The sequence below is a fragment of the Vanellus vanellus genome (assembly GCF_965231255.1).
Source record: "Vanellus vanellus genome assembly, contig: HAP1_SCAFFOLD_34, whole genome shotgun sequence".
NCBI lineage: Eukaryota > Metazoa > Chordata > Aves > Charadriiformes > Charadriidae > Vanellus > Vanellus vanellus.
This window is the reverse complement of record NW_028128340.1, coordinates 2,183,931-2,196,015: the sequence shown is the minus strand read 5'-3', so window position 1 is coordinate 2,196,015 and position 12,085 is coordinate 2,183,931. Positions and strand designations below refer to the sequence as shown.

The 12,085-nt window shown below is 54.5% G+C and overlaps 1 protein-coding gene across 1 annotated transcript in view; it reads right to left on the bottom strand.

Moving 5' to 3' along the window:
- Positions 1-12,085, bottom strand: part of LOC309684554 (sentrin-specific protease 2-like) — a gene marked incomplete at both ends in the record, with an annotated part of 66,565 nt that overhangs the window by 20,074 nt on the left and 34,406 nt on the right. The window contains 2 exons of the mRNA XM_082500450.1: positions 234-365; positions 1,081-1,230. Of these exons, the coding sequence (XP_082356576.1) occupies positions 234-365; positions 1,081-1,230 (282 nt within the window). The remainder of the gene's footprint in view (positions 1-233; positions 366-1,080; positions 1,231-12,085) is intronic.

Genomic DNA, 12,085 nt, shown 5'->3' with positions numbered 1-12,085 from the left:
CTGCCACCCACGCCAATAACCCGGATGAACTCCTGGAAGCTGCGTCATACAAGAAGTAACGGAACTTCCAGAAACGCTCGACCCTTCAACACCTCAAATAAGAAGTGTACAGAGATTTCTAGGCTCTGCAGCGGAGGTCGTCAAAGAACGTTGACACGACTTCTGTACAGGGCGGAGGGGTATTTTTCAATAAAGGCTGAGTGAGACTAGCCCTGTGCTGCAGCTGGTTTTACCTCATCGTTTAGCCAGCAAAGGTTCCTGAGCGTGCGGATGTCTTCGCGAGTGACCTTTAGTTTGAAGGCACTGCTCATGATCTCATCTGGCTCACCTTTGCCAAATGCGGCACTGACCTCTCTCTCCATGGCCTGAAAGGAACAATTAAATGGGGAAGGACTTGTGAAACAGAGCATGGAGCACGCTGACCTGGGGGCAGCTTTCCACTGAAACACGGCCTGTAAATTCAGCTCAGGTGACAGAGCAACTGCCTTCGACGGTTTCCTGCCTCAGTGAGCGATAGCGCTTTTGCCTTGCTTGGTTGGTTTCAGCATCCTAACTTTGAACTTCACAGCCCAGGCTTGCTGCCGTTTCTTTTCACCAAGGACGTGGGGATAAAACCCGTCAACTTAGCAAACACGCTCAAGCAGCTGAAAATGGAACACAACTCTGGCAACCCCCTTTCCCAGGTGCTGCTGCGGCCCTCGCAATACCCAGGTTTAAGCCAACCCCAGCGGGCATCCTCCGTACCGAGGCAGCTAAGTCAGGAGCCTGAAAGAACGTGAAGGTGGGGGACTTCAAAGGGAACGGCAAAGGGGGAAACTGAGGCAGCCGTCCCGCTAACAGAAGGCCCACAAACCCTTAGGGCAGCACAACTGAAGGAGCGCGGGGAGCACACAAAATCCTTCAAAGCAGCTTTAGTGCTGACCCTCGCACTGTGAAGCCACAACCACAGCCACTCGCTAACAGGTTCAATGCAAGTTCTTCAGATTTCAAAGCGCCTTAAGAACCACCGAGAAGAAGAGGACTTCCTTGCAGCTCTGCCACAACCTTCTCTTTTGTCTCACAGACTGTCTCCTACGGTACCTCTGTGAGTGGAGGAAAGCGTTCCGCTGTTTTTCCCAATCTTGGCACTTTCTTTTCCTCCACATCGAGGCTGGCTGACTTTTTGGACAGAACAGGTGTAGGGTGTCCTCGGAATAAGGCATCTTCTAAGATTTCTGTGCCACGCTGCCTCTGTTAGACAAACGGACGTTAAGCTAGCAATCAAGCACAGATTTGATGAAGTTTCTGACCACAAAGAGCTCTATTTTCCTTGGGAATAACACAAGCTTACCCCTGCGATGGTTTCTTTCACTGCTCCTTCCTCTTCCGCAGAGTTTTCTTCTGGTGTGCAGTACCTGCCAGGAGAGGGAGAGAGAGAAGTGAGCTCTATATCCGTCCTGTCCCATGGAATTCTCAAGAATTCACCCTCTGGACAAGAAAGGCTTTTGCAAGGCCTATTCTGACTAGCCCCGGTTGCACACATCAACATGTGACAATATCGCCTCAACTTCCAGCACCGGTCTTTCTTAGCAGCAAGACTGGGATAGAATGAAGAGCTGGGAGCTTTGGAAGTTTGTTTTTTTTTTCCCATCTACTTGTACAAGACTCCTTTTCCTTCTCTTTATCAGTTGCATTATTTGGAAAACAGGGAAGCAACCAGCACTTCCTCTGTCGAGTGCTTTGTGATCTGCTGCTGATAAACACTGCATGCTGGGTGTTCTACTGCAAGGTATAACAGGAACATCTGCAACTAGACTTGCACCCAAACAGAGTGAGCTTCGGGAAACCAAGACCTGTTTCCATAAAGACCGCAAAGCCGTCGCAACTCACAGTCCTGCCAGCTCAGACAGCCAATACCAATGAGGCCGCTGGCCTCTCAAACCCAACTGCACGCTGCCTTTTTCCCCCTCCTAGGCAAACCCCAGGCATCCTTTGGGACTTACAAAGTCCCCAAAACTGCCTCAAGTCCCACCAGGCTTTACAAGCTCTCTAATCCTTCTGCTTAGGATGCGGGTTTCCAAGTGAAAGAAGTGAAATGTCAGCTCCTTGATGGCTCGGCAGAACGACTCACAAACAAAAACGGATTCTGCACATCCAAGGGCAACTTGGGACGGCCACCACTCGCACCCTTACTGGCTTTCTTCCCACAGCAAACACCACACCAGCACAACCCTCTTTGTCACGCAGCACGGCTCTCGCTTGTGTTGGAGATGCAACTGGCTTGCAAGCAATTCCGGAGCCGCAAGCTAGCTACTTCTCTTTCACAGCACTGAGACGATCAAAGACCGTTGGTCATCTTCGAGACTCTACCAGCGGCTGAAAGAGATACACGCGCAGAGCCAAAAGGAACAAGAAGCATCATTAGAAGAGACTCTACCTGATCGTATCACCTCTCTGCGACCGCTGCGGGCAGCAAACATCTATACATTCGACACCTGCACAGAAAAGCAGTAGTAAGAAAACAAGAAGTCGACTTTCAATCACCATCAGATGTACACAGCTCTCCATTTCTGAGTGATAAATAAAAAAAAAGGAAAAACTTTGAAGGATGACGGTATGGTCAGGAAGTTCGAATTCTGGCAAGCACTTTGAACTCGGAACGTCATCTGCGAGTGTGTAAGAAATGCCCTATTCGGATTTGACGTCTACCTACAAAGTGGAACGGATTGGAATCATGGGGATACTCACCGGTCCTGAGTGTTGCACGTGGATAGACCTCTCCTCCGTATTTTGGTTCTTCCCGGTGACTCACAGTCGCCACTGGTTCCTTGGAGGAGGCTTGAACACTTTGGGGCAGGAAACAAACAACAGAGGAGAATCACAATTTTTATACGGGGGGCATTTGTTATCAGTGCGTACCAATTCACGCTGGCTTTTGGGGTTTTTCTTTAAGAAGAACAAAATATTCTTTGCACATCCGACAAATATCTGCATTAACCTGAGGAGGCCACTTTACTCTCTGGGACAAGACAGCGTTCATTTCAACCAGCCCTGACCAATTCTGCTCAATCTATTTGTTAAAGGTTATGCTGACGCTGAGAATGGCAATGTCCACAACATCCATACTGCTGGGACATTTTACTTCAGACCTGCCCTGCTCTGACCTCAGGGACTATATGCTCAGTAGCGGTTGGAGTGCATTAGACACCTTCCCCAGGAACTTCTCTGGTTTAGCTTCCTCTGAAAGGAATCTCTTTCTCAGGCTCCAGATCTGCTCCAAAATATGAGCCAAACCACAATAAGCAACGACTGGCAGATGAGACGCCGACAGCAGAGTCTTGACCTGCTCTCAAATGCAGTGCGCTTAAACTCAGCGCACCCAAAATTACATGAGAAACTCTCTTCTGTATCATTTTCATGGTATGGATTTTCATCTGCAGTGGCGGATTCTGGCGCAGCGCACTCCTTAACTGGTGGCCTCAGTGGTAAGAAGCTGTCTGGAGCAGCTTTGATGCTCTGTTTGCCCTTCCGGCTTGTGCTCAAAACATCAACGGCAAAAGAAACGGTATCAAGAGAACATTCCAATGTGCACCTCCACCACCACCTGCTTTGTCAAGCACGTACACCGATGACGATGGAGACAGACACGAGATGTTTATGACTTTCAGATGAAGACCTGCTGTCTTCAACTGGCTAATGGGGAAGTAGAGAGAAGTAAAAGTGAAAATCACAACAACTGCCTTGAAGATACGCTGTTGATTGTGTCCTCAGCCTCCTCTCAAGTTCAACGCTTCCTCTTACCGCAGACCTTTAATCTCTAGCTAATCTCCTGTGTCAATTAAGTAGCTGGATTTAAAGAAAAAGTTTAATATTGGTTCTTCGGGGGGGAAGCAGCTGACGACCTCCCTTACCATAGGCAGTAAACCTTTCGGGGAAGAAGTCAAAGAAAACGGAAGGATTTTTACCTCAGACGGGGAATTGTCTTGTCAGGACGAGAGAGTGGTTCCTTAGTCAAGCGAGCATGGGTCCCACACGGCATTTGACCTACGAGAGAAGAGCGTAAGGCATGGGTAAGTATAAAAGGAAACTGAAGAGGTTTATGAGTTTACAGTAACGAGCTTCACCAAAGATAAATTGTCATTTTCTCTCTCACATCATCATATGATTTGTGTTATGTCACTTTAGGACATTTTCAGGTTTTCACACCGGCAACTGCAGCAAGTTGCGCGCACAAGGTATTGCCAGCCGAAACCTGAAATACAAAAGGCTCCTCAGGATCTACTACCTAAAAGGACCATTGAAAACAATTTGCTTCTGGCAAGCTAACAGTGGACCTATCAGAACGGAAGGACTGCATCCAAGGCAGCTCTGGTACCGAGACGACCAGATCGACGCCCGGCTCCACTCCAGAAGCAATGCAAGGATGCGGGTAAGAAACAGAGGTCACGCTCAAGTATTCCCAGATGCTGCCTCGTCCCGTGCCTGCCATAATCCCTACAGAACCCTAGGGGTAGACTTGGACAGTACACAAGGTAGGGTGAAAATGAAACAAGTCGTATAACTTGATGTCAGCCTTACCAATTTGCAGCACGGCTACCTCGAGAGACGAAAATCGTGGTCTTTTAGTGGAAGGCTCTAAAGAAGTGGACCCAGGCTTAAAAGAAAACAACAAAAAAGCACCAGCGTGAGTGTAACCTGAATGTGAATCCCAGCAAACACACTTCCTGAGGCGTAGTCAGCTCTACTATGACTTGGGGACCATGACTTGCTGGTTCAGATTGCAGAAGGTGGCAAATCTTGGCAGGACCTTTGACAGGTACGCTTTAAATTTTGAATACAGGCTCTCATATGTGCAGCAATTAAAAGAATACAGTCTTGTCACTGAGTTATCACTCAGTCGGCTTCTAAACATTCCAAAGGGTGATAGTTCGGCCCTTGAGAAATATATTGTGTACAAATAAGAGTTAACGACTCTCTCAGGAACGAAGAACTAGAGCCCGACAGTCTCTTAGCCCTCTAATCCCATGGGGCAATAAGAAAAACTGCACTACACCTTTGAACCAAACTAGGCAGTCAAGGTGGCTCATTTTTACAGAGCCAAAGTCCTACAGGAACGCTCTCCTGGACTGGTGGATAATGAGCAGAAAGTGGTTTATCCAGAGCAAGTATGCAGTTTTTCTTGTCAGGTAGTGTATATTGATTCCTTAACCACAAGCTTGAGAAAGAGAATAACAGTTTGCAAACACACTAAAACTATAAACTTGAACCATTCTCAAGTATCTGGAAGACAACAAACAGTTTGCTCCTCCCGCAGCTGCCAGTGCCGGAGCAGAGGACGCAGGCTTGAGTAAGGCAAACCCAGCCCACATTAGAGCTGCCTGCTAGAAATGCAAAAGAACCACCTACTGCTGTACAGGCTCAGAGCAGGCTCAACCTCAAGATGCAGTAGGGAGAGCCGCTTGCTCTCGCACCTTGCACAGACCCTAACATTTCAAAGCCCTCGCTAACCTCTTCCGCAGACTCTGTGCCGGCAGCATCTTTGCTGACGGAAGCCGCCGGGCGTTTGGTTGCCTTGGTCGGCAACTGCAGCACTGCAGAAACTTCAACTTTCTCTTTCTGCTCAGAGATGGAATAATCTAAAAAACAAAGACAGGCCGTATAAGAACAGGATAGAAAACCAACAGAGGTACATTGCGAATACAGACAGGAGGGAGCACACAGCTTGGATTTAAGATACTCTTTCTGCTGACAGGCGCGGGCTCAGCGCCAGAGACCTGGGCTATCTCCTGCTGGCAGTAAAAGTATTGGGCCCTGCCACAGTCACCGCAGAGAACGTCCGTCATCTATAGGGCTAAGCCCTACCGGACACCCTCAAGCCATTGGCTATAGGCATAGAGAGCCACAAGGCAAGAAGCCAACAGCTTGAAAAGCCACCGTTTCAGGAACAATGCCAGCGCACAAAAGCCAGACTTTTCCAAGGGACACGAAACCTCAGAAAAATCGGGCATATTCAGTACTTGTGTAATGCGCGATACCTGATTTTTGCTTTTTCGGCGGAGTCTCGTCATCATCATCATCCACAACTATGCAAACGCTGAGGAAAGAACACACACAACAGTGTTTTGCAACCCTAGGGAAGCTCCCAGCAGGCTGACTTCCCTTCACAGGGCCCAAACTTCCCAAGTTACTTTTCCTATCCCGAAGGTCTCCCCCTCCAAGCGCCCCTGGGATCATCTCAGGCACATACACCTAACTGCAGCCCTCCTCAACACCCCCCAACCTCTCCCAGCCAACGACCGCTCGCAGAGAGCTAATGATCCCGCTGCAGCACATTAGGCCTCTTTGGCTCATTCCGTTAATGCTTCCCAACATTTTACCTTTCTTCCTATCGCCAACAAATTAAGTTCGTTTCGGAAATCCCTACACTGAGTTGCAAAGCAAAGTCTAAGGAGGACAGGACATAAAAGGTGGGAAAGCAACTCGGGCATACACCCACTTCAATCACTTTGTCCTTTGGGAATGGAGCACACAGGTTGGTCCGAGGTGGGTTTTTTCCTCTCTTTGCCCCCCCAAATGTCAGGACAGCCGGATCCTTTGAAGAACTCTTTGGTCTTTCTTACACAAAGGAATTTCTCTTGAACTGTTATGCCCCCGACCCCTGCTGATAGCATTGATTCTGGCCGGGGAGATGGGGGGGGAGTGGGCGCCGGGGCGATGCCCGGGGGCGGCCCTGAGGCGGCGGGGCGGCTCGCTGCCCTGGGGGGCGGCCTCTTGCGCGGCGGCGGGGCCGGGGGCGGCGAGGAGGGCGCCGAGGGCCCCCCGCAGCCATTAGTGGAGGGGAGGCTGAGGGGGGAGAGAGGGGCGGGGCGGGGCGGTGGGTGCGCGCGCGCAGGCGCGCCGCCGTCTGTGCTCTGCCTGAGGGAGCCGTTAGCGGCCGCCCGGCCCGCTTCTGCCCCTGCCCTGCGGTGGGGCCGGGCCGGCGCCGTCCCGCCCGGCCCTGCTCTGTCTGGGGGAGGCGCTTGCCCTTCTCCGGAAGCCCCGAGCCGGGCCCCGGCTGGCAGCTGGGCGCCGGGAGGCCGGGGAGTGCCCGGAGGAGGGGAAGAGGCCTTCGGGGAGAGGCCCCCACGGAGGCCGGAGGGGCCCCCCAGAAGCCCTCCAGAGATGGAGGGGCCCCCCAGAAGCCTCCCAGAGAGCGGAGGGGCCTCTCGGAGAGCGGAGAAGCCTTTCGGCGTCCCGCAGGCCTGAGGCGAGCGACAGCGGCCGGCGGCGCGGGCTCTCGCGCGCCCCCTCCTGCCTCCTCTGCCCTCGGTGGGTGAGGGAATGCCAATCCCGGGCTTACCGAGCCCTTTCCTCCGCGCTCGCACGGCGCTTTGCGCCCCTCTGGCGCGGAGCTCCGGTAGCCGCATCCGGCTGCGCCATGGCTGCGGCGCGACTGGAAGGACGCGGACTGCGTTCGGCGTTCCACCATGGTGAGCGGCTGTGACGGAGCGGCGCCCGACCGCCGGCCGCGGGCAGCCCCGCTCGAGCCGCTGCTGCGGGGGCCGGCGAGCGTGTGGTGAGCGCTGAGCTGTGTGCGGGGGGGTTGGGCTGGCTCTTGGGGCGCTGCCTTGCTCCTAAGGGGGCTTTGAAATGCGGTGCTCGCCCCTCGTTAACGAGCTGTTTCCTGTGGGGTGGAAATGTGCGGCTGTTGCTGCAGCCCCGTCCTGGAGAGGCTTTTTTTCCAGGGCTGGGAGCGAGAGCGGCGTCCAGGCTGGGCAGGGGAGCCGGGTCTGCTCGTCCTCCAGCTGAGCAGTGGTGGTTTGCAGGTAGCATCCGGTTGCACTTGCTGGAATGCAGAGCAGGAGAGAGTTGTGTCGTGGTTTTCCCCTGCAGATGCGGGACACGGGCGGCAAGGTGGCAGCGTGGGGGGAGTGGGGGTAACTGGGAGCCCCCGTCTGCCTCCCAGCCCCATGGCGCTGGATGCAGCTCAGATGCACCCACGCTCTGTGAGGCGGGGGTTGAGGGCCTGAAGGGTTGTCCCCGTGTCCCTGCCGGGCTTATGGTGGTATCTTGCTGCTGTGCGTGGGTCTGGGGGTGGCCGGGAAGGGTCTGGCATGCTGGGGCCATCACTGACCCTCATTTTCTCTCCCACCATAGAGCTCCTCTGCGGAGCTCTCAGCCAGCTCTCGGCGGAGCTCCCCCAGCCAGCGCCTTCCCACATCAGCACCCTTTAGGTGCCTGTCCCCCCTCTCCGGGAGATCTTTGCTGGGGCACCTTGGGAGAGTGGGCAACCACTACCATGGGATGGTGGGATGGGGACAGCCACCTCCTTTGTCCCCTGTCCAGCTGGTGCCCTGACCCTCTCACTCTTCCATGCCCCCGCAGCTTCTGGAGCAAGAGGTTGTGAACGTGTTCATCGGGACGCAGGCGGTGGGGGCCATCATCGGGAAGAAGGGGCAGCACATCAAGCAGCTGGTGCGGTTTGCGGGTGCCTCCATCAAGGTGAGGAAGGCGCTGCGGGGCTGGTCCTGCGCTTCGTGCCTCAGTTTCCCCTCTGCACTGCCGAGGTCAGGGAATGGGAGTGTGCGGGGAGCAGTTTTGCTCCCCAACTTATCACAGAACGGTTGAGGTTGGAAGGGACCTTGAAGATCATGGAGTCCCACCCCCCTGCCCTGTTCAGGGACACCTCCCCCCAGCCCAGGTTGCTCCAAGCCCCGTCCAACCTGGCCTTGAACACCTCCAGGGCTAGGGCAGCCACAGCTTCTCTGGGCAAGCTGGGCCAGTGATTCACCACCCTCACAGTGAAAAATTTCTTCCTGTTATCTCCTCTAAATGTCCCCTCTTCCACTTTGAAGGAACTCCGCCTCGTCCTGTCACCCCATGCCCTTGTAAAAATTCTCTCCCCAGCTCTCCTGTACCCGTTGGCATGGGCCCACCTCTCCCGCCTGTGTTTAGTAGAAGGCCAGGCCTGCAGCACCCTGGTTATGAGCCCGGCTCGGGTGGGAGGGGATGCTCCTGCATGGGGGGATTGCCCTGCGTTGTGGGGGGACATGCCACCGAGGGAAGGTCTTGCTGAAGCGGTGGCTGCACTCACGCTCCTTCTCCCCCATACTTCCCCAGATTGCACCGGCAGAAGGTCCCAAGGGCAGCGAGCGCATGGTCATCATCACAGGGCCGCCCGAGGCTCAGTTCAAGGTGCGCTGGGTGGGGGCTGTGGGTGTGGGGGACAGTAAGGGCCAAGTTGAGAGCGTCCCTGTGGTCAGCACTGTGCTGCCAGCCTGGCTTGGCCTCCCTCAGCGCCAGGGGAGCTCTTTGCTGGGTACCGTGGTTTTGATGCTGCTGGACGTGAGGACATTGTGAATGGACTCCTCGGTGCGGGCAAAGCCACCCGCATCCCACCTGGGTTCATCTTCCATAACCTTGTCTCCTGTCCACTCGAGCGGGATGGCGGCCCCCCCCCAAAAAATTGAGCCTCTCTCAAGGAGCGATGGAGGAAGCACAAGTTAAAAAAACCCAGAAACCTGAAATTAATTAGGGCTTGTCCGGGGTGAAAAGTTGGGAGCGGCGAGATGCTGGGTGGGGGCTCAGGGGTGGGTGGTGGTGGGAGAAACAGTGCCCTGACCCCCAACTCTTGCTTTTCCCTTCTCCTCCCCAAGACTGCACAGTGCAAGATGAGGGAAATGGTCCAGCAGGTGAAGCAGCAGGAGCAGAAACACGCTCCGGGAGCCCCGGCCTCGCAGCACAGCAAGTGATGCTCCTGTCGTGCCGCCCAGCACCGCCTGATGAATGTAACCCCACTGCCGGACAACCCCCTCCAACCTCCTCCACCACCCCCAGCAGGTCAGGGGAGCAAACCAAAGACCCGCCCAGACACACAGCCCCCCATTCCCGCGGCGCTGCGAGGATGCGCAGCTGAGGGGTACGGGGAGGGCTCTCTCCATCCCACAGCCTCCCCCTTCCTCCTCCGTCGCCTCCCGACGCTGTCCCTTTAGTTGGACTAACAGGGGCAGGTTTTGGTACCTCAGCACCTCACGCTTGTGTTTCCCTTTTAGAGATTTTGTGTGCCTTGTAAAACTGAGAGTTGGAGCATTTTTTCATTAATTTTTTTAATAAAAAAGAATGAGTTGGAAAAAACCATGTCGAGCGAGTGCGAGGCGGGAGAAGGAAAGCAATCCCAGGGGTGCTGACGTGCGGAAAGAAACTCCCCAACTCGGGGCAAGTTACAAAGCAGCATGTTTATTGCAGCGCTGGGTGCAAGGGGGATGGCTCCCAACTCGCCCAGGGGCTGGTAAAGCAAGCGTTCCTTTCTGATGCAAAGGCGTACGTATTCATTAGTGTAGGCTGGGAATAGGCACCACTCTGGTCATGATCTGTGGGTTGTTGTGGAGGAAGGCTCCCAGTCTTCCTGCCGGTGTACTTTTCCCCTTTGGCTCAAGAGTGCTGCTGTGGCTGAGCTCTGAGCCGCCAGACCGGTTCTCAGCAGATGGTTACTTCGCGCAGACAATAAGGCCCTGAATAGCCCTTCCTGTTCTCTGGGTGGCTCTGCTCCTCTGCTGCTTCTAAGGTCGGGCTGCCCCAGTGTCATCATTGAGGAGCCTTTTGTCTATCCAGTTCTCACTTGTGGGTGTTCCTGCCCATGTCAGTGCCAGAGCTCTTCCGTAGGCTCCTTCTGCTAGCGGAGAGCCAGGGGCCGTTCCTTCAGGAGAAAGCTTGAGAAATGTTTAAAAAGAGAAAAGGGGGGGAAAAAAAAAGGGAAAGGAGGAAAAAAAAAGTGGGAAAAGAAAAAAGAGAAAAAGAAAAAAAGGGGGAAAAAGCAAAAAAGGTCAAAAGAAAAAAGGGGTAAAAGAGAAAAAAGGGGGAAGCGAAAACATATTAAAAAAGAAAGGTAGAAAGGAAAAAAAACCAACCAAACCAAGCAAGGAAAGTGGGAACAGCTGCGGGGCAAGGCTGGGGGGGGGAGGTGGCAGTGCCGGCGCTGACCCCGGGGGCTGCGACACCACGTGTTTGTCCTCTACTGCAAAGTGTTGTGTGAAAAACAACCAAGCAAAACCCACCCAACGACAACATCAAAAACCAAAGAGAAATCTCTGCAGCTCACAGGAGCCTGAGCTTGCTCTCGGTTGCTTTCTTTCCAGTGTCTTGGGGGTGTCACGGCCGAGCTGAGATTGGGGTGTGGTGGTGGTGGGAGTTTGTCCCATGGCTGTGATGGGGGGAGAAGGGGTGGGCGGGGAGTGGGGGATGTGGTGTGGGGTTTTCTTTGGGTGATGGTGTTTTTTTGCCAGGCGTCGCTTTACCCAGTGGCTCAGGGAGGTGTTGGCATCACAAAGCCTGTGCTAAAGCGGGGTGGGGGCCTCGCCGCAGTTGGTTAGCAGAGCCAAAGTGGTTATTAATGGTTCTTAAGGGCGCCCTAATTATGCCCGTGTAACTGGGAAGCTCAGATGCCCCCTAAGCACCCCCCCCGGTGCTTCTCTAGCCAGGCGAGTGCTGGGCGTCCCCCCCTGCAGGAGAGGAGCGCACCTCCAGGGCGGGTGGAAGGGCATCACCCAAGAGGGAGAGGACCAAGATGGGGCTTGGGTGTCCTTGGGGTGGCCGTGTGGCGGGGTAGGGCTGCTGGGGGCTGCCACGATGAGGGACACCCCCACGCCTTTCTCCATGGCTCCCAGAGCTGTGCTCCCTCCCTCCCTCCCACCCATCCAGTGCCACCGGAGAGGTGGTGTCCCCCCTCCCGGGGCGGGCAGGGGCTGCTGCCACCCCACCTAACACCTCAACGCACCAAACCAGCTTTCAGCAGTCACAGCCACCCGGGCACTGCCAAGGGGGCAGCAGGGGCTCCCCAAAGGGGGCTTACAGAACACAGAGAGCGTCCGTACACCGCTGACCCCTCTCCAGGGGCGGATTTTCGGGATGCTGCTTGCTCATCTCACCACTGAACGACACCCCGATTGCCTCTGCAGCACTGTGTGACCATCGCTTCGCGGCTTCTGTGCTCCGATGCTCCTCCTGGCTCCAATCCTCTTCCTGGGGGATTGTGAGGGAGCGAAAATCCACATCGCTACATCCAACTTTTTTTCAGTTAAATAAAAAGAAAAGAATAAATCACCCTCTCTCATTACCAGGTAGAGGTTCG